Source organism: Macaca fascicularis, chromosome 5, assembly GCF_037993035.2.
Source record: "Macaca fascicularis isolate 582-1 chromosome 5, T2T-MFA8v1.1".
Classification (NCBI taxonomy): Eukaryota; Metazoa; Chordata; class Mammalia; order Primates; family Cercopithecidae; genus Macaca; species Macaca fascicularis.
Window position 1 is genome coordinate 111,974,985 of NC_088379.1, and position 26,075 is coordinate 112,001,059.

General features: G+C 35.8%; 1 protein-coding gene and 1 non-coding gene across 10 annotated transcripts in view; one reads left to right on the top strand and one right to left on the bottom strand.

Annotated features, from left to right (window-relative positions):
- TBCK (TBC1 domain containing kinase) overlaps positions 1–13,547 on the bottom strand; it is a 241,420-nt gene extending 227,873 nt beyond the window's left edge. For 5 of the 7 annotated variants that reach the window (XR_012434998.1, XR_012434997.1, XM_074040263.1 and 2 more), the window contains exons 1-2: positions 13,242–13,547; positions 5,835–6,056 (exon numbers count right to left, since the gene is read on the bottom strand). Coding sequence is in view for 3 of the 7 variants with exons in the window: in XM_005555619.5 (XP_005555676.3) it covers positions 5,835–6,027 (193 nt within the window). In the remaining 4 variants the exon portion in view is untranslated. Of the gene's footprint in view, positions 1–5,834; positions 6,057–13,237 lie in introns of all 7 variants that reach the window. The other 2 variants (XM_074040264.1, XM_005555620.5) reach the window with 1 other exon arrangement.
- Positions 13,531–26,075, top strand: part of LOC101865655 (aminoacyl tRNA synthase complex-interacting multifunctional protein 1) — a 29,486-nt gene continuing 16,941 nt past the window's right edge. Inside the window, exons 1-4 of one of the 3 annotated variants that reach the window (XR_006698260.2) lie at positions 13,531–13,689; positions 20,628–20,761; positions 23,081–23,194; positions 23,710–23,877. This is a non-coding gene — a transcript (aminoacyl tRNA synthase complex-interacting multifunctional protein 1). Of the gene's footprint in view, positions 13,690–13,824; positions 13,902–20,627; positions 20,762–23,080; positions 23,195–23,709; positions 23,878–26,075 lie in introns of those variants that run through there. The other 2 variants (XR_010586942.1, XR_006698259.2) reach the window with 2 other exon arrangements.

A 26,075-nucleotide genomic window follows, 5' to 3' on the forward strand; every position in this document is an offset into this window, starting at 1 on the left:
TTGATAAGGAAAGAAAAAAAAATCAGTTGTTAAGATGTATGGTAAGAAATTTTCTATTCGTGAAATTTAAGAAAAAAGAAAATCATGCTAGTTTTGTTGTCATGCCTCAAACTACAAAATTATGACCACAGTGCAAGACAAGTGCCTAGCTAAGATGGAAAAGGCATTAAATTTGTGAGTAGAAGACATACATAGAAACATATTATGACTCATGAGAATCAGATTCTGTACAATCCTCAGTTTCAGACATCCAATGGGAGTGGCAGGAGACTTCTTGGAACACATCCCCTGAGGAAAAGGGGGGACTACTGTAGTATCTTTTTTCCTATCAGATAATATATTTTGTGATGGCAGGAATGAGGTGCGTCTCATCACAGGTGCCTAGCAGTGCATCAGTAGTTGCACACAGGTGCATCACAGTAGTACATCACAGGTGCCTAGTGCACACAGGTGTACTGCATCACATGTGTGTAGAATGTCACTTACAACATATAGGCATGTAATATAAAGATAACTGTTAAATGAATTAGCTTTAGCAAAGGCATGATGCGGCCATTAGAAATGAAGAATCTCATACGACCACAGTCACTAAACAGAGCTCTGTCCTGTGTAGAAAATTACATGCCCATATTATAAACTCAGTATAACTCAGTAGCACTGACTTTCACGTAAAACAAAAACAAAATAATTTATTAAAATGTGCATATTCCATTAATCATTTTAAATTGGATATTCATAATTCTCCATATCTATAAGAGATTTCCAAAGTATCTGGCACAACTAAAATTTTTCAGGCTTTTGGAAACCCCTTCAAAATATCATAAACAAGTGTTTGCCAAAGCTTCAAGATTCTATGGAACTATTAAGCATAGTTTTAATGCTGCAGAGCCATAATCCTCGGCAGAACATCAAAGTTTCTCCCAGAGATAATGTAGTGTAAACCAAAACAATATTTCTACTATGAACTATGTTTTTTAAAGAAATCTTTAGAGAGTCTTCATTCTAAAATCTCTGGACCACTGTTTAAAAATAACATGTTATAAAAACAATAGAATTTCACAGAATAAAGCATTTGGGAAACATAATGTGCCAAATATAAATCATCAATGTAGTAGTATTATTTATAAAAAAAAAAAAAAGTGATGCTGAGATGAACTTTAAAGAGTAGAATATACAATAATTGCGAAATAGTCTTCCTTCTAACAAAGATTTGAGGAACCCCAAGTATGATGTAGTGTCTCCAGCCCAAACTGTGTGTTTTAAGTTTGATAGGGTTTGGCTGTGTTCCCACCCAAATCTCATCTTGAATTCTCATGTGTTGTGGGAGGGACTCAGTGGGAGGTAATTGAATCACAGGGCCAGGTCTTTCCCTGTTCTTGTGATAATTAATAAGTCTCATGAGCTCTGATGGTTATATAAGAGGGAGTTTCCTTGCACAAGCTCTCTTTTTTTGGCCTGCTGCTATCCATGTAAGACATGAATTGCTCCTTCTTGCCTTCCACCACGACTGTGAGGCCTCACCAGCCGCATGGAACTGTAAATCCATTAAAGGTTTTTCCTGTATAAATTGCCCAGTCTCGGGTATGTCTTTATCAGCAGCGTGAAAACAGGCTAATACAACGTTAACACTAAGAAACTGAAGAGAACACACATTTAAGCAAGAATAAAGGAGCTGAATAAGGGGCAGGGAAAGTAAAATAAAGTTTTTAAAAGTAGCGTTTTTTTTTTTAAATTTAGAGAAAGAGGTGAATCATGAATCCCTTAAAATAATATAAACGTTGTCAGAATACATTTACTGCATCACTTTTGTTATTCACAGTAAAAATCGAGACTAGCTCATCACCTTTAAAATATGATTATCTCAATAAGTGCTTATACAGTTCAAAACCAACAAAGAAAAATACTATGCTTAAAGAATAGTATCGGTACCAGAACACTGCAATGGTCAGTTTTATGAGTCAACTTGACGAGACTATAGGATCCAGTCATTCAATCAAATACTAATCTAGATGTTGCTGTGAAATTATTTTGCAAATGAATAAAGTCTATAATCAGTTTACTTGAAGGGAAATTATCCTAGATAATCTGAATAATGCTGATTCAATCAGTTTAATAGCCTTTAAGAGCAGAACTGAAAGCCAGGTACACTGGCTCACACCTATAATCCCAGCTACAGGAGAGGCTGAGACAGGAGTATCACTTCAAACCAGGAGTTCAAGACCAGCTTGGGCAATATAGTGAGACTCCTGTCTCTGAAAAATAAATAAATAAAAAATAAATAACTATGAGCAGAACTGAAGCTTCCCTGAAGAAGAATAAATTCCACCTGTGGATGACAGCTTCAGCTTCTGCCCAAGAGTTCAGCTTGTCCTTCTTGATGACCTTCCTCATGAATTTCAAACTTGCCTAGCAGCCCCCACAATCATGCACACAAATTCTCAGCAATATTTTTAATATACTTATATAATGTATACTACATATATAATTTATATAATTATATAATTTGTTGTTTCTCTTATGAAAGTAATATAAACACAGATTAAAATTTATATGCTAGAGATACAGAATAAATTAATCTTACATTCCATATAATTGTATTATTCTCTACTTTAATTTCAAATAAAATAATTTTTATTCTTGATTTCACCAGCAATCATTGAAAGATTTCTGGATAATCAATACCAAATTAAAAAGGATGTACTACCATTTATAATCTTCACTCTGCTTCTAAACACAGCTGAGATTTCAAGCTCAAAAGAAATGATAAAATTTGTTAACACAGTATTTTCAGCGTTTACTGGCTTCTTTTCTCCTAAAGATATTTTCTTCTACTAGAAAAAAAGTTCTGAAATTCTAATAAAGTGTCTACCATTCCTGAGATTAAAAACTTCATCCTGCTGAGTTAGCAAGAAAATATTATCATCTTTGATTAGTTTTGAATGATCTATAGAAAACAGTGCCTTTACTTCTGAGCTAACATATGTGAAAACATATTGTTACTAAAACAGACCACATGTAAGAGGAGTATGTGACTCCCAGTAAGAAGTTAATTGTTATTGACTTAACAGTAACATGCAGGGTGGGAAGGGGCATGACTAACAATAGTAAGATATCTGCATAGCAAGAACAGAAAAAAAGAGGAAAAGTAGAATCAAAATCAAAATTCTTTGAGAAGACACAAATCAAAGTTATATGGTATTACACCACTGAAAAATAGGTGTTCACACTGAGAAATACTTTCACTAAGGAGATTGTTCAGCAGCAACTTTTCAAATTTTTCAAAGTAGATGCAACTGAACTGACTACAATGTTTTGGAACAAACAGACTTTTGCATAAGCAGTTACTCTAACAGTAAATTATTACTCATACACACAACTTTTCAGAATGTTAAACATTGCCAATAAAAACAAAATAATCAAATTCCCTAGCCTAATGACAATTGATATTTTCATTTCAGACAACTAGACTTAAAATATATGAACTTTACATATATTCATGACCTATGTTACCCTAGCAGAGAGGGCTGCTGAGATAACATGAGGAGCAAGGCAAGTCAGGGAAGCAGAGTAAACAGCAATATGGTGGACAGGGCTAAGGGGACTAACCATACCGTTGAACTGGCCTCAGAGAACAACAATCAGTAGAACAATTACAGTTTCTAAGGGGATCAGTTCCCACCTGATTTTGATAATCAAAAAGAAGGTTCATAGGCAAAATTAGCAAGAATGCTCCCCAAAGAGAATCATGCTATAACACAGTTCCTAATTCAGTGTTTACAGAGGCCAAGTTAGGTAGAGGAAGGAAAAGAAGGAGCTTTAGGACTATTTTGTCAATTGAGAAAAGGCCTAGGAAAAATTGGTCAGAGGAAAAACCCCAAATACATAAAGTGAAGCTCCAAAGGGGCTTCCAGATACAGTGGGAATAAACAAAGGGCTCTTGGTGGCAAGAGTTTGGAAAGACAGGCCTCTGCCAACTTTACAGATGTTCACCACCCATGGTTAATACTACTGTACTGACAACGAAAGAATGGTTTTGGAAATAGGCCAACTCTACAACTGGCAATTTTTTAGAATCTATAGCTGAGTTAAGGGTAATGGGGTATTGAAGTATACAGGTTTTGAAAATATCTATTATATTGCTTGGTGACGTAAAAAGCCCCAAATGATCCCCGTAATTTTTCAACATCTACTTAATGTCATTGAAGCCAGGTAACAAATAAAAATCTTTGGCAAAAAATTATTTTTTGAACAAAAATTAACTCACCAAAAGTTATTTTCTGGGCTTTCAGCAAATGGCTGGAGCTATCTATAGTCTACTATATAGTTACCACTAGTTTTCACAGTTCTCTTTAACCAAATTAGAAAAAGTACCCCTCCCCCTAGAATAAATTAGAGAATCAGATTTCAGCTCCCACTTACTCCATTATCCAGAAGCTTTTATGCAGTGTGGCAAAACCCCATACAGTGGCCCTGACTGTGGGTCTCCTGATTGGTAAATATATGACATGGTGCAACACTAGGTGCAGGTCAAATCAATTTTGAAAAGACTAGGACCTGACATTAGAACTTCTCAAGTTAGCCTTAAGAAGATGATCTCTCCAAAGAAGATGATCTCTCCATACCCCTTGATACTCTACACCAGTGCTTTTAAGCCCCCTCTCTCCTCCTTTTTTTTTACATTAGGAATCCTTTTCGAAAATCTGTGAAAAACTATGAATTTTCATTATTCAGCAAACACATGTGTACATATGTATACACACATATACAATTTTATAGTAATTTGAGGGGTTCACAGACTTCCTAAAGCCTACTGAAGCTACAGTTTTAAACTTAAAATTTCATTTCCTTAGATGTTTACTGTAAATTAAAAGTAATCTTCAAAGCCCTTCAACTGACGAAAGGGACCATCTCTTGGCCAAGGGGACCCCAGAATAACCTTGAAAACTGAGTTCTCAGCCATGATAGCATTTAGGGTCAGACTACCTCATTATACCACCCTCTTAACCATGATTAGGCTTTCTTCCCTAGGGACTTAGCGAAAACCAGCCCTTTCAAAAGATTTCACAACTGATATCAACCAACTGTCTGACACTACCCCTTCTTTTTTGCCTGATAAGCAACCATTTGCCTGATAACCAACCATGGAGTGGTTCTGGCCAGTCTACCAAGAATGAGCAGTAAGGGTTTTCGTGTCCTTTGCTCCACCTTTGACGTCAGAGGGTGAAAAACTCCACCCTCGGATCGTGACCATCAGATCATGCCAACATTGCCAATTTTTATATGTGGGACCCATGAAGCGGCTTGAAGGGGAATGAAGTTTAAATGCACATACACATGGTTCTCCTTTCATAAATATTCATGACTCCTCCCATAGCTTACTGATAGGTATATTTGGCCACTCTGCTCAGTATAAATTTCTGTTACCTTTGCCCCTCCCTCATAGCATAATCCGTGAGAGAAAATTGCAAAGAACAAAATCAAGGATGTGTGAATCAAAAAACCTCAAAGCAACTCAGCTTGGCTGGAATGAATGGTTAAATTAATGGAAACAACAAGCAATACATCGAAAGAGGACAGCACAGACTGGATCAAGGACTAGATGAAGGATTTTTGCATGCAATAGCCTAATAAAGAGTTTGAATTTTACCTAGTAGATTTGCAAATAAATGGGCAAGTGTATGAGAGTGAGGCAGGGTGGGGGAAAACGAGGAGAGAAAGAAGGACATGTGTGCACAGGAACTGATGATAGCTTTATATATTTAGTGGATACAGTATTTATAACTTTGGGTAACAAAGTAGAAAACATAAATAGGAAAAAAAAGAAAATAACTTACCATGCTTTCCCCTAGAAATATCCACATACTGGCACAGTCTGGGATGGGTGATGGTTTTAAGGATTTGAAAGCGCCCTAAAATTTTGATGGAATTTGGTGTAAGAGGAAGCCCATTGCTTCCACAAACATCATGTGGCAGAGCCGAGGCAAAGAAGGTAAAGGCTCCCATTTCAGCGTCCTCCAGGGGAAACATTTTTGGAATCCTAGGTCTTCTAAGATAATCTGGAAAAGGAGAGAATTTTAGGACACACCAAATATGAAGCCAGACAGACCAAACCTTAAACACAATTAACATACAACTTGGAGGAAAATGCCAATCTGAACACTTCACAGTAAAAATATCACAGTAAGAAAATTCTAAAATATCAGAGGACAAAACGCCTCAGCATACATTTATACTGCAGCTCTGAATCAAACTCAAAGATTTTCAATGGCATAAAAAAGGAAAGATGATTCCATCCTCAATGACATCTTGCAGTTTAAAGAGTAGAGGAAGTCTGTTACTGCATCTTCATATTATTAATAAGGCTCTTCTCTTTTTTTTTAGACAGAGTCTCGCACTGTCACCCAGGCTGGAGTGCAGTGGCACCATCTCCGCTCACTGCAACCTTCGCCTCCCGGGTTCAAGTAATTCTGCCTCAGCCTCCCGAGTAGAGGCACCCACGACCAAGCCCAATTAACTATTTGTATTTTCAGTAGAGATGAAGTTTCACTATGTTGGCCAGGTTGGACTTGAACTCCTGACCTCCTGATCCGCCCACCTCAGTCTCCCAAAGTGCTGGGATTACAGGCGTGAGGCACCACACCCAGCCAATAAGGCTCCTCTCTTTACCTAAAGATTGAATAACTCACATACCATCAAGAACCTTCCTTCTCATACAGTGAGGTAAGTCAGGAAAGAGGGAATATAGATACCAACTGGTAATTAATCAGGGACCTTATTAATAGTAGTAAAGCTTAAACTAGATTAAAAGAAGGCTCTATAATATTAAATAAGCAATTTTCATTTATATGCTCGAAGTTTTACATAATGTATGATCTGATTTAATCTATTAATAATCCTGATAGAGCTACTGGCTCAAGTTTAGAGATAGTTGTTCCACGTGTATAGCATGAGACATCCTATTTGCACTTACTCCAAAATAAACGGTGCCCCCAAAGTTGTGTAAGGTAGTAGCCTGGAGATTAGGAAACTTGCTCCATATCAATCTGAATCACATTAAGGCAACCATAACAACACAAAACAAAACAAAGGAAAACAAAAAAGGTCTTCTGACATGGGTAAAAAATATTTTACCCATGGACCTCACTAAAAAGACATTCTACTGGTAAAGCCCTGCATTTTTCCCTTCTCAGCTTTTTGATAAATATGCTGGAATTCCAATTCAATAAAACCACTTTTGTCTGACCAGAAACCTTACTGAAATCATTAAAAATATTTTAAAAAGTATAAACCCTTAACAAGGAAGGGACACAGGCCATGAGGTGATGAAAGATTTCTAGAAACTTGTACAAAACAAAATATATATGGAAGAGTATTGTCACAAGAAGCAGAAAGAAATAAGCTACAACCTATAATAGTCAAGAGGTTTGGGGGGTTTTTTTTGTTTTTTGGGGTTTTTTTTTTTTTATTGAGATGGAGTCTCGCTCTGTCGCCCAGGCTGGAGTGCAGTGGCGCGATCTCGGCTCACTGCAAGCTCCGCATCCCGGGTTCAGGCCATTCTCCTGCCTCAGCCTCCCGAGTAGCTGGGAATGTGCCGCCACCACGCCCGGCTATTTTTAGCGGAGACGGGGTTTCACCGTGTTAGCCAGGGTGATCTCAATCTCCTGACCTTGTGATCCGCCTGCCTCGTCCTCCCAAAGTGCTGGGATTACAGGCGTGAGCCACCGCGCCCGGCCTATTAGTCAAGAGGTTTGTTTGGCCCTTTCAGATTCAGAGGCTTCAGACTTAGAGAAGGCGGGAACAATGGTAAACAGCAGTCAAAGAGGGTTTGAAATCAGAAGGGTGAAGTGTTGAATAATTAGAAGTATCAATTCTGCCACCAGTCCCACAACATAGGCAGTTATTTACACTCTGAAAATAAAAGGTTCTTTCCTAAAGAATCTGAACAAACTGAGAACTACAGTAGTTGCTATGGACACTGGCAAGAAGAGCAAATTCCTCACGATTCTGTAATTTGTAGGACCCCAGCTAAGATTTGGCTGTGCACCCAGCCATCCTAAACCAAAAGGTGATCAGTCAATAAGCCTGTCCATATACGCAAAGCTCCTAGGCAGCCTTAGCTCTTAAATAATGAGTTGTCTGAGAATCATCAGATAGTTGAGGAAAGACTACAGTATCAAGCGCAAACAATAAAATAAACCTCCAAAAATCTGGCTTTGGAAGCAACTGAAATAATTTATGAAAAAACACAAAAACTAACTCTAATAAATATAGAGAGATTTGAGAAGATATTGCATCCATTACATAAAACAAGTTACAGAAAAGCAAATTATACAAAAGAATAAAGAGAAATGGCCAATAGATATATGGGAAGATAAACAACCTCATGAATAATCAAGGAGTTGCACATTAAAACCACCAAAAATTTTTATCTACCAGACAGGTAAAAATTAAGAAATCTGATAACACATAATGTTAGAAGGATGCGGAAAAATAGGATCTCTAATTTGCTGTAAGTGGGAGTAAATTAGTAAAATCACCAGAAATGTTTTACACTATCTCGCTATTACACTCCTACAGAAACTCCTACACACACACACACACACACACACACACACACACACACACACAGAGTGGACCTGTGCAAGAAAGATCAGGGCAGTATTGCTCCTAATATCCCCAAACTGGAGACAATTTAAATGTCCAATGGTAGGTAAATGGTTAAATAAATTGTGGCATATTCACCTGCATACATAATGAAAAATAAGCAAACTATAGCAATGTTTAATAGCACAGATGAATATTGAGTGAAAAAAGTAACATAAAATATGCCAATTTTTATAAAACTCAAAAACAAAACAAAAAAATAATTCTGGAATACTTACATCTATTGTAAGAATATGTTCAATAAGTAAGGGAATTTAAAAAAAAAAAAAAACTCAGAATATGGTTACTACCAAATTAAAGCAGGGGTAAGGTTAGGGAAAAATCCACAAGAAGCTTCAAAAATCTTGAATAATAGCCTAGTTTTTAGCTGGTGAATTAATGGGTGTTCATGTTATCATTATGCTTGGTAATTTCCATGCTCTATATTTATCTACGTGTGTGTTAATACCACATATTTCATAATTTAAAATTTTTAAAATAAAATAGATTTTCAACAGAACTCAAAAGAGTTCAAGGAAAGTCTTTTTTACAAATGGTGCTGGAAAAAGATATTCATATAAAAAATAATAACCTTAACTTCTACTGATACATCCATAAAAGTCTAAAATGGATCATAGGTTTCAATGTAAAGGTAAAACTGTTAAGTCTTCTCATTGAAAACATAAGAGAGTATCTTTACAACCTTAGGCTAGGAAAAGATTTCTTAGACATGATATAACAAAGCACTAGTCGCAAAAGACAATTTTGACAAAGTAGACTTCACCAATTAAAAACATCTGCATATCAAAAGGCACCTGAGAAAATAAAACTTCGAGTTAAAGGGAAATATTATTTATATCTGTCTATATATACATATGACATTATGTATACATAGGACCTTTTAAAATCAAATATATGTGTGTCTATATATAATTGACCTGTATTCGGAGTCTATAAATACCACAATTCAATAATAAAACAAGCCAATACATAAATAGGTAAAAGTCACAAATACATTTTCACACAAGGCATGAAAAGTCAATAAGCACATGAAAAAACTGCTTAATATCATTAATTGGGAGAAATGCAAATGAGAATCCCTTTAACTTCTACAATGGCTAAAATTAAAATGACTGGCAATAACAAGTGTTGAGGAGAATGTGGAAGTGGAGCTTTGATATATTGCTAGTGTGAGTGTAAAACGGCAAAAGAATTTTGGAAAATATTTGGAAAACTCTTCTAAAGTGAAAAATATCCCTAACTTGTGACTCAGAAATTCCACTCCTACTAGGTGTTTAACCAAGAAAATGAAAATATTTGTCCATAAAAATGCTGGTATGAGTATGTTCACAGGAACTGTACTCTTAATAGCTAAAAACCAGAAGCAATGCGAATGTTTCACAAGTGAATCAGTTAACATACTTGTACCATGAAATTCTATTTAACAAGAAAAATGGAACAAACAGGCCAAAACATGGATATACCTCAAAAATATTAAGTTTATGAAAGAAGCAGATACAAAAGAGTGCATACTGTATGACTCCATTTAAATGTAATTCCAGAACTATAGTTCTAAATTACAGTATTAATAAAACTCAGAAGATAGTACTGCAGATGGGGAAGGGGGCTTGAATAAACAGAAACAGAGGAACTTTCTGTAGTGGTAGAAATATTTTCTATCTTGATTGTGCTGGTAGTGGTTCTATGGATGAATACATGCATCAAAACTCATTAAACTGACCACTTAAAATCACTGTGTTTTAATATGTGTCAATTTTATCTCATAAAAAATAAGAGCCTATGAGAAGATAAACATTGCCATACATTTTCAAAGCATCAAACGTAACTAGAAAATTTTAAACATTTCAGAGAGAAAAAAATGATTCCGCTATCAACAAATTAAAGTGAAACTGTCATTCTCATCAGCAATAATGAAAGTTTGAAAAGAGCCTGGTGCGGTGGCGTGTGCCTGTGATCCCAGATACTTGGGAGGCTGAGGTGGGAGGATCATGTGAGGTCAGGAGTTCCAGACCAGACTGAGCAACACAGCGAGACTCCAGCTCAAAAAAAAGGAAAAAAAAGAAGACATGGAAGGATTGAGAGTTGAAGGAAAATACTTCTGATTCTATATACAGCCAAATTATCAGTCATAAGAGCAAATTATAATTTATAGCCATACAAACATTAAAAAATAAAATTACCTTTCACATGCCTTTTGTGAGCAAGCTTCCTTAGGATATATTACAGGGAAATAGTGGGAAGTCCAATAACAGAAGGTGAGGGGCTAAGAAACAATGTTATTTACCCAAGAATGAATATAAACCCAGGATAGGAGCAATTCAAAAGGACTAGAATACAATCTGTTCAAATTAAACAGAAAGCCATTGGGCTTCAAGGGGAAAAACTTCAAACAGAAGAATGGAAGCTTCTATGTCCATCATACAAAGAATGAAAAGAGTCAGTGAAGAAAGCACATCCACCTACCTATTCCTCAGGAGAAAGCAGAAAGGCAATTAAGAAAGTAGGGATAGTTAAAAACTATGTAATTACATAGTCCAAAATATAAAGCATGCTCAATTACAGCATAATATTTTGCCCTTGGCAGGAAAGAAAGAAAAACCCATTTGACCTTGATATCATAAATAATCTTCTTACTATGGCACAGGGGTCATGAAGTTAAAACTCTGGGAAAAAAACATATCGAAGCATACAGCTTGGACTTGCACTAAATAACAACTATAAAGCCATAATACTGTAAACATTTTATTTTTTTATTGGTTTTTGGCACGTGAACAAAGTGCAAATATTATAGTTAAGAAATATATTATCAACTTTGACAATGTAAAAGTAAATGTCCAGCTAAGAGAAAGTGGGCATAAATGTAGTTTCTAAGGTGATAAAGAAAAAGGTAGAATCACTACTTTTCTCGTTTTACCAAACAAGGAGTCAAATATAGTTTCAAAAGTTGACGTGAAAAATTTACGTATATTATTTTGAATTATAAAGTAACCAATACAAAAGCCAAAAATTATGATTATGAGTATTCCCAAATTCTGAGAAGAGAGACTGTGAATGGTGTGGGCTATTTCAAGAAGTCAACAGAAAAAGAATTAGTTTAACTTAGGGCTATCTCAAGAAGTCAACAAAAAGAATTAACTAGGTTTAACTTATTATTTAACCTACAGACCTAAAAAAGGTTAAAAGTGGTTATCTTTGAAGAATAGTACTGAGAATAGGACAGATGACACAGTTGTACCTTATTATTCAATCCTACTATGCCATACTTTTTTTTTTTTTTTTGAGACGGAGTCTCAGTCTGTCATCCAGGCTGGAGTGCAGTGGCATGATCTCGGCCCACTGCAGCCTTCCACCTCCCGGGTTCAAGCGATTCTCTGCCTCAGCCTCCCGAGTAGCTGGGATTACAGGCGCCCACCACCACGCCCAGCTAATTTTTAGTAGAGATGGTGTTTCACCATCTTGGCCAGGCTGTCTTGAACTCCTGACCTCAGGTGATCCACCCGCCTCGACCTCCCAAAGTGCTGGGATTACAGACGTGAGTCACCGCGCCTGGCCAACTATTTGGTTTTCAATCAGATAGCTTTATCACTTAGCTGAAAATAAAATAACCAAATAAAACACAATGATCGAAAAAGATAAAACACTAATTAACATGAAATATTTCATCAGTGTTCTTTTTTCACTACCTCTTAGATGGTTGTACATAAAAAGGCTCACACACAAAAATGCACACACAGACATTTGCTTACACCTGGTGAGTGGAAGAAAACTACTGGGGGAAAAGAACAAACAAAACACAGAAGTGAGAGATTAGATGAGGCAAACAACAGTGCAAGCAGTTGGGCTTGAAAATTAATTCATTCAACAAATATTTTGAAGCCCCTATTTTAAGTCGGTTGTTTTTCCAGCCGGTGGGCAAAGGATAATGAACAAGTCAGAATCTCTGCCCTCAAAGAACTTATAGTTAAATGACTCGAATGGGGAGAGAAAGTAAAAAACAGGGCAAAAGATGTTGATTTTATCATGAACAAAAGTTTCACATTTCTTCTACAGGAAAATGATACTAATTCATTTATTTTATATATACATTCTCTCAAGAGGTTATATTTGTCCCAGATAGATAGAAACCAGGACAGGGGACCTTGAAAAGCAGCCACTGACAATCCTCAAGTAATTTCCTTTCACTGCTTCACGTTCTCCTACTGCTCAAGAGGGTGTTACACCGACAATTGACTAAACCTCGAGCGCCAGAAACAAATCAAAGCAAAATTCTGCCTCTATGGTGAGAAATGGAGGAGCAGATTCTAGATTCTCTAACCTCCTCCTTTAGCCTTCCTTTGAGGCAGTGACAGAGCGACTGCTGAGCCTACGGTTCCCAAAGGACTCAGGTGAACCTGATTCACAGGAAAGGCGGGCTGTAGCTAGGGATGGAGACAGTACCCATCAGCAAGCAGCTCCACAGCTCGGTTCTCTTATCCCTTCTGAAGACATGCGGGGCCACTCACTGCTCCTGATAGTCCTCTACCTCCCACAGACCCCACCCACTACGACACGGAAAACTAGATTACGCAAATACCTGCCTCTGAGTCTGGGGACGCAGGCAAACACAAAGACAAGGGGGATGGAGCTTCTACACAGGGCCACAGCGCAGTCGCTGTGCCTGGTGCTGCCGCTACGACTTAGTGCACTAGACGCTGCATTTCAGGTGCTCCTACAAAAGAGACCGCTCCCGGAACGCCGGGAGCTCAGAGGCTGCCCTTCGCCCGCGAGCCGAGTCAGCTCAGGTTCCCTTCGCGGAACCCAGCAAGGACCGCGAGCCTGGCCTTGCCCAATCACAGATCCCAGCTATTTACCCTCCACCCTCCCCTCAGCCTGGCCTTTTCTTCCGCCCTCACAGCCACCGCGACCCAATACTGAGGAAAGACCCCGACTTGTGGCGTCCTGCCCCTTGCCCAAACTGGACTCGAAATGAAATATAGCGACAGAGAAAGAGGTGCCGGGGGACGAGGGGGCGATTGGAAATCCTGGGTGAGGGAATGGAAGACGAGGAGCGTGGTGTGAAAGGTTAATGGGACTGAGCACAGGAAGAGGAAAAAAGAATTGACGATTGAATCTGTAGAAGACTCAGGCGTTCAGCAAGGACACCTCATTGGGTCCTTTCTCACTGCTAGAGTGCTCGGGTGGTTGTTCCTACATGCTTCCTGCTGTGGCTTTCTCGGAACCCCTGGCCACCGCTTCATGTGAGTGACGTCGTGGAGGGTCACTCACTCGGGGATCGCGGATTGCGATCGTAGGGGTCTTCCTTCTGTAACTTGCCTCCAGGAGAGAGGACCTGGCCTGCGGTTGCTAACGGGTAGTCCGTTCGCACCAGGACCAGCCTTGGCCTGAGGAAACAGGAAAGAGCTTGAGACCTCCTTCTAAAGGAGCCACGTTTGAGAAATGGGATGCAGGGCTAAGTTAAGAATGCTACCGAAAAATATCGATCCCTAAGCGTATTTACTGTTATGTGAATGTGTGTGTCAAAGGACTTGGGTGCTTTGGGGGAGAGAAGGGTGAAGACGGGAATTTATTCATTCAGCGAATAGTTATTAAGCGCCCACTCTATTCCAGGCACCGTTCTCGGCATTAGGTGAAGAGCAGTGAACAAGACAGACAGAAATCTTTGTCTACTTGTAGCTCACATTTTAGTGAGGAAGGCACCTACTAAGCAAAGTAATTAGAAACATGCTGTATTTTAGGTCGTGATAGTCCTGAAGAGAAATACAAAGCAGGGAAGAAGGTTATAGAGTGACACAGGAAGGTCTTGCTGAAAAGATAACTTTGAAGTAAAGGGCTGACAGAAGTGGGAGATGTAACCATGCGAATATCTTGGGGAAGTGCAGTCAGACAGAGGGACCAGCCATTGCAAAGCTCATGAAGCAGAAACCTGCTAAAATAGCAAGGAAGCCTGTAGGTCAGAGTAAAGGGTTTAGTCCTTCACTGGAGATTAAATCAAGGCGAGCAAGTCATGAAGATCTTGAGGACATCTAACTTTTATTCTAAATGAAATAGGACTTTGGAGGGTTTTGAGCAGTAGAGTGATGGAATCTGACTTCCTTTTAAGAGGGTCACTCATAAAGGAAAATACACAAGAGGAGGGGGTGGTAGGAGAAAAGAGACCAATAGAGTGTTGCACCAAAAGAGTGTTGCAATAATCCAGAGGAAGCATAATGGTGGTTTGACTATGGGTGGTAAAAAATGGCCAGTGATATTCTTGATGTACTTAATTTGGATATGTAAGAGTATTATAGATGACAGGGTTAATTTTATTTAATTAGACTTTGAAGGACACTTTAAAAAGGAATTCCAGTGTGAGTTTCAGAGTGGCAAACGCAAGTTAAAATCATGGCTTTGCTCTGTGATACTTGAGGGGATTCCGATAAGTCATGTAATTTTCCTGGATCTGTCTATAAAATGGAAATAATACCTGTCAAGATCACAAAGATTAGGGTATATTATAGGTATTTAATGACAAGGTATCTAATGGACCTAGTCTGCAAATCTGAACCAGGTAAAAGATGGCCTTATTGTGAGGTAAGAGGGTCATGGGAGGCCAAGGCATACTCCTTTTTAAATTTTATGGACTCTTTACCCAGGACCCCCTGTGTTCTCATCAGTAAGGGGAAAGCAGACTCTCTGGTAAGGGAAACAAGAATAAATAGGAACTTTCATAAAAAAGCAATTTTAGATATTCTTTTTATAGGTTTTGGCAAAGGTTGATAAAAGGCCTATGGAATTACTGCTGGTTGCTGCACTTACATATTTTGAGTGTCTTGAGATGCATTGTTCTCAGTGTATTTAATTTTCTTCTTTAAATTCTGACTTTTGACACATATGATTTAAATCCTAGCAGGAATTTTCACCTAGTTCTAAAAGGTACCACATTGCTTAACACTATAATAGGGACGTTCTTTCAGTGTGGGGTATTTTATGTATACTGTAACATTCTTAGATATCCAGTAACTAGATTGTGTAGCAAATCAGGGAAAGAAGTTGGAAGGCAAGAAGAGGAATGAAGGAAGGAGAAGAAAGGAAAAAAATGATTAAAATTACTATAGTCTATCAATTCTGATATACACATTTTTCTCATATATACATCTCTGAAATAGGGATGATTTTTAAATTGTTGACATCTTTAAATCACTGTAGATGAATTGGCAGTTGTGAGATATTTGTCATTGCCCACACTTAGACACACTTAGTCATAACTTAATCTTCTCATTATTTCAGTTGAGTTATATGTGCAGTGTTGGCATATAGTTGTTGAGTTTAATTTCCCTTTTAAAGATCATTTAGAAGATTATGATCAGCATTAGAATGAAAAGTTACTGTGTATGAGGGAAAACAAAAGGGTGATACAAGATAAAAATCCAGGGTTAAATGTAAAAGAAGTCTTTTAATAAATAATGTAGATATGTCTAAGTGATAAGAAAGCATTGGGTCAGTTGATTCAATAGTGGTTTTTTTTTTCATACTGGTACATAAAATAATAGAGCTTCTTGGGATTGAAACCATTTTACAATTGATGGCATTTTAGATTTCTTGAAATATAGTATTTAAAGCTTCCAACAAAAATGTAAATTTTTACCTACTGTAATTTCGAAAGAGTGTAATTAGAGGTTTTGAGTAGAGACACTTTCAAATTTGTGTAGAGTTCCTATATAGTATAGGAATTCTAAAATTAAAAATCTGCTTGTAAAACTTTGATTTCAAAGTAGTAACTGACTTATGTTTGATTCCCAATGTTGTCATCGTAGGACAGAGATTTGGCTTTTGAAAAGAGATCGCAGGCAATGTAGGTGGGGTCGGGAGGACTCCTGAGGAAATTGCTGAGTGAACAAAAATGATCATGAAGATCTCAGAATCTCAAAAATCATCTTTTGTGTGTATATTTTAATGATTAATGTGTACTATAAATTCATGTACAGTATTTGAGATTCTGCATTAGAGGTATCATACGATGAATGGCTTTTTAGCGTTGATGAAATATGATAATTAACATTGAGACGGACAAAATTAATGTGAAGGGGCAGAATGATTTAGATAATATGTTTCAAAAGCTTTTGGTATAAAAAATGCATTGTTACCATTTTAATTTAGTACAGGAAAAAGAAAAAGTCTTGATTCTCACCAATCAAACACAATTAACATACTTGGTCTACTGTTTTCTGTGCTTTTCTCTTCATAAATATTTTATATTTTCAATTACTGTGCATGTAATTGTTATATCTATTTTAATCTCACAGTCTTGATTTTTTTTTAATTTTAGTCCAGAGACTTAAACCAGCATTTCCCAAAATGTTTTAGAGAATACTAGTTCAAACGAATGTTAATAGGTATTCCTGGGTTAGGATTCTGTCATGAAATATACTGGAAAATGCTTTGTAATTATATCCTTTAGAGAAATTATAGCTAGAGCATTAAAAGAGCTAACTGCAGCATCAGACAGACCTGAGTTTCAGTCCTCATTTACTAAGTATTATGTGAGGCAAATTAATTTTAATTCAAGTTTTCTTCTCTGTATAATGGAGATTATTACAATATTTGAAATTGACTTGTGTAAAGCATTTAGCCAGCCATAGTACATATTCTACAAATATATGTAGTTGTTATTATCATCTGTGAGAAACCTTATACATATTAGCATATTAGAAACTCTGAGGATTTAAAATTTTGAAGGTTAACTTATATTCAGTGTAAAATTGAAAAATCACAGGGGAGTAATTGGCATAGAGATTAATGAAATGAGTACTGGGTTGAATGGTAAAAGATTTGTTTGAGCTCTAAGCAGTATTGTTGTTAGACTATCGCTGTGCCCTAAGCATAACATTTTTTAAAACATGTCTTCAACTGTGTTTCCCCCATTTGTCTGAAAGCTTAGTTAGTTCAAAGAACATATTTATTTTTATTCTCTACTATAAACCCAGCACATGACACAAAATCAGCGAGTATAAAGTTCGGGTCATGAACTTATTTTAGGAACCTGGCAGGTAATATAAATAGCAGACAACAGGGAGTAGTAAAGTGTCTGTCTGTCTTACTTAAAAGACATTCACATCAGTTATTTCCAACACTGTTAGCCCTGGAAAAGAAAGATATCCCTGAACTTTGTCAGGCTAGTTTGTGATCCCTAGAAAAGATTAGCGGTTAAGACCAAACCCTGAAGAACATCATCTTTAATGGGACAGATAAAGAAAAAGGAGCCCTGAAAGGAGGTGACAAGGAAGTAGGAGGTGAAATCAGGTTCAAGTAATTTTATAAATTAAGAAAATGAAGTATAGAAAATTTAGATAATTTTACCAAGGTCCCACAGCCTAAGTATATGATTGACCCAAAGCTTGTTTATAAACACTCTGAAAAAAACCTATGTTCCTTTGCCAGTGCTAGTGATCATTATCTGCATGTTACTAGAAAACATTAAACATAAACGTATGCACCCAACTTATATTTTTAAAAAATTTAAATGATAATTAATCAACAAGTATTAGAAAACCTGTTTCCAGAGCTTCTGTTCTAAAGACAACAAATGGCTTTTAGCATTTGAGAAAAGTTCTGTTAAGACACAGACATAACTAGAAGTGAAATATTTTTAGATTTCACGAGATGAGACATTTTTAATGTTGGCATCATGAATAATATTTCCAGATAACCAGTTATGTAGGACTGGAGAATTAGAGGCTGGGCACCAGCGCAGTGGCTCACACCTGTAATCCCAGCACCTTGGGAAGTCGAGGCGGGCAGATCAGTTGAGGGAGGTCAGGATTTTGAGACTAGCCTGGCCACGTGATGAAACCCCATCTCTACTAAAAATTCAAAAATTAGCCAGGTGGCAGGTATCTGTAATCCCGGCTATTTGGGAGGCTAAGGCAGGAGAATACCTTGAACCCAGGAGGCGGAGGTTGCAGTGAGCCAAGATCATGGCACTGCACTCCAGCCTGGGTGAGAAACAAGACTCTGTCTCAAAAAAAAAGTTTTATCACTTCTTTTTCTCACATTGTTTCCTCTTAGTAGTTGCATATGTGTGTTTAGTGTTTAGTTCATTTGTATATCTGTATTTTGAAACATGATATTCTCTTTCCTAAACTTACGCTTGTTCTTCAATATGTATTGTAAGGTCATATTTTGTGTAACTCATTATTCCAATTATATTTTGTAAGTAGTTAACAAATTTATCCACTCAGTAAAATTGTATTTTTTTCTCTTAGGCTGGATTTATTATCTCTATTTTCCAAATTACTGTTAGTCCTAGCAGATTTTTTAAATGTTTTTGTATGAGTCAGAACATGAGTTTCAGCAACTTGGTGGGTATTTACTTTTGAAGTGACTGTCTAGAACTGTTGGCTTATTTATGAGCATTATTCTATACGGACTATTATTTTAACAGTTTAGAAAAATACTGACCAAAAAAGCACAAAAATTCTAATGAAGATGCCACCTTTTAAACTCTGCCATTTTTACCAAAATGAACACAGAATACCATATTGTTACTTAAACGTTTGCAAAGCCAGAATTGTAGAGAAAATATCTTAATAGAAATGGATATATGAAGAAAGTTAAAGTAAAAAAAAAACAAAATTGTGCTCTTCTGAATGTTGGTATCCTTAGTTACAGCATTTATTTATTTTAATGTCTTTCTACTTTAGTCTAACGTAAGTAATGATGAAATATACTCAATAGGTGAAATATAGCTGTCACAAACATTATAGTATCTGATTAGGCAGAATTGGCAACTTTTACATCTCTAGTCAAGACATCTTTGATGAATAATACTGAAATGAATGTGAATTAGTGGTACGTTTTAGAAAAATACATTTTGAAAAGATATAGCTCAAATCATCTTGTTCAAATTTCAAAATTAAGAAAAAAACTAGAAAACTAGTATCTTAACTGATATTTAAGTATAGACTAATGCTCAAAAATGAGCCAACAGGTCTAGACAGTCACCTCAAAAATAAATACCAGGCAGTTTATTGTGGCTTTTCAGAATATTTTTTATATAAGATTGATATTATATAATAATTTGAAATTTTCAAACAATCTGTTATTATGTGTCTTATCTAGTTTTTATTCAAAATTTCACCATTAATATTGAGTGCTGCTTCATTTATTTAAAGTGAAAATTATTTCAGCAATGCTTATATCATTGTTATACCTTGAATTATAAATTATTGTTAAATCAGGTAGAAAAGAACAGTTCATAGTATTACTAACGATTAACTCTCTCCATTGTCAGTGTATTATTTTTTTTAGGATGTGGCAGTTTAAACTTTAACATGGTGAATTAATCTCAGAATGTTTATTGAATACATTTTTCTGTACCTTGATAGTATTTTTTTTAATTTCTCTGAATTTATTATAAAAATACAATTCTAATTTTTAAAATAAAGACAATGGTATATGTTGACATATCTGAACAAGCATATGATTAATATTTTCTTAATTGTTGATTTTTTCTTTTAATATTTGTCTTTCCTAATTGACTTTTTTTTCTTGAAAATTGTACCTACGTGAATACACAGTAGAAAGATCCAGTATATAGAAATATAAAAGGAATGAAATCAGCAACTCTTAACTTTGGAACAAAGGTGTAATTCTCATTAGCATAGTTAGGATTATTGGTATTCTTATCTCTTAGTGTACCTGAAGCTTTCTTTAAAACCTTTCAACCTTAAATGTGGCTAAATAACCTGTTTTCTGCATTTAGCAACAAACTATATTTCCTCTTCTAAATAGATTCAGGAATTATTCTACTTAGCATTTCTGCTATTTGTTTGGCTTGTTGCTCTCCATAGGAAACATATTTTTCTAACATATTTATCTATTACAGTAGAAAATGTTTTTCCTTTCAGACTGCTTTTTCATAATGTCCTATAGTATAAATTTATTCTTTTCACAGTGTAATTTATGACTTTTATTTTTTCATCTAGGATTTTCTGCCGTCTCTTGGCAAAAATGGCAAATAATGATGCTGTTCTGAAGAGACTGGAGCAGAAGGGTGCAGAGGCAGATCAAATCATTGAATATCTTAAGCAGCAAATTTCTCTACTTAAGGAGAAAGCAAGTAAGAAAATTTTAAATTTTTAAGGAGATACTTAAAATGAATTCATACATTGATGGAGAAATAATAATGTTTACCATATAAGTTATTTAAGTTTTACTTAGAAGTTTTTGTTATATGTGGAAAAATATCAAACCTGAACCTCTACCTTCAGGACTTCAGTTGGCTTTGGTTTTGTTTGTTTAAATGTATTTTATTCTCAATAGTCAATGTCAGAATAGAAATTTCAAAATCTTTTGCTGTCACTAGTAGAAATACTTTCCTACATTTTATAAGCTAATGGCTTACAAAAACCTGTATTTACTCTCCAGAAACGTTGTCAATTTTTTTTTCTAATTTTACCATACCACTTTATTTGTTTCTTTTTTAATAATGTTTCTCGAGATTTTAAAATTATTTTTCTTAAAATTCTTACTCTCTTTTTATTAATAAGATGAAGAGATTGGACATGGTCATTGCTTGTAGAATATAATATATGTTATAAATCGAATTTTGTCTTCTATAGGTGGCCATTTCGTAGCATCTTGACAAGCATTTTAGTTTTGCCAGTTCGAAAATCTTTCTACTTATTCTTCACCTTTATATTATTCTTTGGTAGCCTATGCTGGTAGTTTTTGGTCAAATTGCTCCCAATTTAGAATAAATGCTTTATAAAATCTCTGTTAATATCCTGTAAGGAAAACATTTCCTAGAAAAATAACCTACCTATATATAATTTTAAAACATATCTTAATCCTATATATAATAGAGAAGAGAAATAAAAAGAAAGGTATAAGTAGTAGTAACAATAATATGTATTTCAGTAAGTAATGCTTCAGCAGGATTATACCACTAAAGGCAGTGTAACAGGGTCACATGCCACATGATTCACATACAAGGAATCATCAAGAATGCAATAGGTACAATGCCAACTAGTATAGGTGTATAGTCAGACTGCCTTTGTGTGGGTATCTCAGATACCAGAAGCAGATAGTGATGTAGATGATTTATTCAAAATGATGAGTGATTGATAAGATAATACTTTGAATAAAACGAGGTACAGTCTACTCTTGATTTATGTGGTACTTGATTCATAGAAAATTTAGGGTATAATAAGCATGCTTAAAAGTACTTTGTGTTTATACATAAAGAATAGTTAAAATCTAGGCTCAAATAATTGTTAATAGGATTTTTACCTATGCAAATTTATAATAGGCCACTAGAAAGTTCTGCAGAAGGTGAAACAGTTCTTCATTTTGTAGGAGTATCCAGCATACTGCAGGACATCTGGCATTCTTGGCCTCTGCCCAATAAATGCCAGTACTAACAATCAAAAATAATCCTACAGATTTTCAAAATCCTACCTACAAAGCAGTACCAACCTCACTGAGAACCATTATTTTTCTCTCATATTTTTGTTGCCCCATTGCACACCTTTAACACATACATTATATTTTGAGCAAATCCTTGAGTTATTTCACTCATTGAATGTTTGATTAGCTTAATTCAGACTTTAGCAATATTCAGCTTCTTTTAAAAGGTAATGACTAAAAAGAAAGACATGAGAATAGTTTTTGCTTGTGTGGTAACATCTCAGACTTTATAAAAAAATATATGTATAATTTAATATAATGCTTCTCTTTTTTTCAGTATCTGTTATTGACATTTTATTTTTTATTGTTTTAAATATTTTTGAGACAGGGTCTTGCTCTGTTACCCAGGATGGAGTACAGTGGCACTATCTCAGCTCACGCTGCAGCCTCAACCTCCAAGGCTCAATCCGTCCTCCCACCTCAGCCTCCTGAGTAGCTGGAACCACAGGAATGTACCACAACCCCCAGCTACTTTTTGTATTTGTTGTAGAGATGGGGTTTTGCCATGTTGCCCAGGCTGGTCTCAAACTACTGGGCTCAAGTGATCCTCTCGCCTCTGAAAGTGCTGGGATTATGGGATTACAGGCATAAGCCACTGCGCCTGGCCACATAGGCACTTTTGTGCCAGCTTCTTAAGTTATTTATCATTGCCCTTTATTATAGCTGCAATGCTGAAAAGGTGTTAATTTGATCTTAGCTAGCATCTTAATAGGAGTTAGGAAAATGATTCATAAACAAAGTCTTTCTGTTTTACTCTTATTTCATATATTTTCTCTCCCTTTCTCACTCTCTTAAATATCATGTTGTTTTAATAAATACTAAACTGGCATAAAGGCACTAGCCAAACATTTGGTTACACTAGAGCTAGTATTATCCTAGCTCTAGTTATACTGGCTGTCTTCTTTTCAAATAGTATTCATACAAAACCTTTTTTAAAAAATGTATTTTAACTAGATGTTCTTGATCCTAGTTTTGCAAGCAACTTTGAGGGAAGAGAAGAAACTTCGAGTTGAAAATGCTAAACTGAAGAAAGAAATTGAAGAACTGAAACAAGAGCTAATTCAGGCAGAAATTCAAAATGGAGGTAATTAAATATAGAAAGTGAGTAATCCAGAAGTTAAGAAGTTGGCCAGTCACACTAACAGTGAGGAAAGAAGTAAGAATCTATATCCAGGCAACTTGGACAACTTCATAACTTCGGAATGACTCAGATTTATCAATAAAATGGGGGCATGAATAGAGCCTACTTCTTAGAGTATGAGAATTACATGAGTTAATTCGTATAAAGCATTTTGAAAAGTGTTTGGGACATAGTAAGTTCATAATACATGTTAGCTGTTGTTCTTATCTGCAGGTTTCTTAGTTTAGTAGTTATTAATTAAATGGCAATCATGCCTTTATTCTTTGATACCTCAATAATGGCTAAAATATGCTTAATTTTTTGGCAGCCATTTTATAGTCTCAGACAGTGGATATTTGATAGCCATATACAGTGAATTTTTCATTTAAAAAGAGTTTCTATTTATGGTTCACAATTTCATATTTTTTATCATATTTATTGGTTTAATATGAATGACATTATTTCATTTTCTGTCTCAGTGAAGCAAATACCATTTCCATCTGGTACTCTACTGCAAGCTAATTCTATGGTTTCTGAAAATGCGGTACAGTCTACACCAGTAACAGCTGTATCTTCTGGTACCAAAGAACAGATAAAAGGAGGAACAGGAGACGAAAAGAAAGCAAAAGAGAAAATTGAAAAAAAAGGTATTTTCGACCTTTAAGCATATTTAGCTCTTGACTGGATTATCAGAAAATGTCAAATTTTGATAATGATAATAATAATAGTATCAAAAATAAAGTTCAACTTTCATGAGCTAGGATAAAATTAGGAACAATATGGTATTGGAACATACAAGCTGGGTCCTAAATGGTGTGTGAATATTGACCAGATTAACAGGGTAAACGTGGCATTTTAGGCAGAGGGACTGGCGTAAGTTAAAACATAAGATAGTAAACATTAAGTATAGAAACCCATATGTAGTTTGGTGTGGCTGAATTTTGGTATCTATTTGTGGCATGGTTTGAGAGAAGTCAGAGATAGGAAACTGGCTTAGGACCAGTTGTGAAGATAGGAAAAGAACATTCCACCAGTCAAAGCAGACTGTCTGAACTAAGATTTCTGACTTCCTTTCCCCAGATATGTCTAAAAAGGTGCCTTTATAAATAATTATGAATATCTCTCATTATACTTAAACTTACTTTTTTTTTTTTTTTGGAAAATATAACATGACAGAGGGATTTATGAACTAACCCAAGCCAGTTTAGCCTCTAAATCACTTGCCAGTTCCTTTGGCAAACATCAGTAACCTCTTAGTTAGAAGTAGGTAGGGGCTGTACAGCCTCTGCTATACAACTTCACCACTAGGTGGTATGATTATAATGAAAGCGAGTCGGACTAATTCTTCTAGTTTATAAAATATGTTAAGAAGTAGACACAAAACAACTATATAACCTGTTCTTGCAAACTTAGTGGAATCCATATTCTGTTCTCTAAGGAGGGTGCACTGTTCTGATTCAGGATTAATCAGTCTTCTAGTTAGAGAAGGCAACAAGGCTCTCCTTTGATGGAAGAGGGAGCACACAGGACCACACGAACAAATGGAGTTATAGGATTAGAACAGTTCTGTCCAATGCAACTTCCTGTGATAATGGAAATACTCTATATCTGCATTATCCAACACGGTAACCAATGACTACATGTGGTCATTAAAGATTTGAAATGTCGGTAATATGACTAAACTGAATTTCTAATTAAAGTAATTTTAAATTGAAATTGAAATAACCTATGTGGCTGGCAGCTACCATATTAGACGATGCTGGTTATAGAGGGCTGTTCCATCCGTGTTTAGCTGCTAGTTAAGACTGCCAGATTCTGCTCATGCAAGGGCTGTGGTGCCCATATAATCTTTCCAGACTGCTACATATCTTTTTTCTTTTCTTTTTTTTTTTTTTTGAGACGGACTCTTGCTCTGTCACCCAGGCTGGAGTACAGTGGCATAATCTCAGCTCACTTCAACCTTCACCTCCCGGGTTCAAGCAATTCTCTCTTAGCCTCTCGAGTAGCTGGGACTACAGGTGCATGCCACCACACCTGGCTAATTTTTGTATTTTTAATAGAGACAGGGGTTCACCATATTGGTCAGGCTGGTCTCGAACCCCCGATCTCGGTTGATCCACCTGCCTCAGCCTCCCAAAGTGCTGGGATTATAGGCGTGAGCCACCATGCCCAGCCAGACTGCCACATATCTTAATTGAACATCACCCATTTGTCAGTGAAATATTTCCGAAATTCCCTATGATAATTAACAAATATCTTGGTATAGATTTTAATATTTGCAATCATTTCTAGAATGGGAATTCCTGATAAAAGTATTTCAAATGCCTAGGAAGTAGATTCGAGTTTTAAAATACATACAAATATAGATATATTGTTATAGTACAGTATTTTTTAAGTAAATGCATATACTTTATCACACAAAAATTAAGATTTTTGGTATATTCTGGTAATTTTATTGTACATATTTTTCTGTATAATTTGGATTTTTACCATTTAAAAAACTTTTGCTAATTTCTTTATGGAAAATGGAATTTTTTTAAAACTTGCTAATGAGATTAAAAATTGGCCAGTATTTTAAGTTAGTTCCATCCTCTCTTTGGTAAACTTATTGTTGTATGAATTATGAGTACCTTTACACAGAATCCTCCTTTCCTGCTTCATGCATAATTATTCTTCACTGAGTTTTTATATTTCTTTGTGTAGGTAATGTTTATCACATATTCATTATACGTATACATGTCTGTCTTCTTTAAAAGAGATTCTGAGTGCCTTGACAATATGGACTGCCCATCTTACTATTTCCGGTGTCATAGCACTCAGTAAATATATGTTGAAAGATTAAATA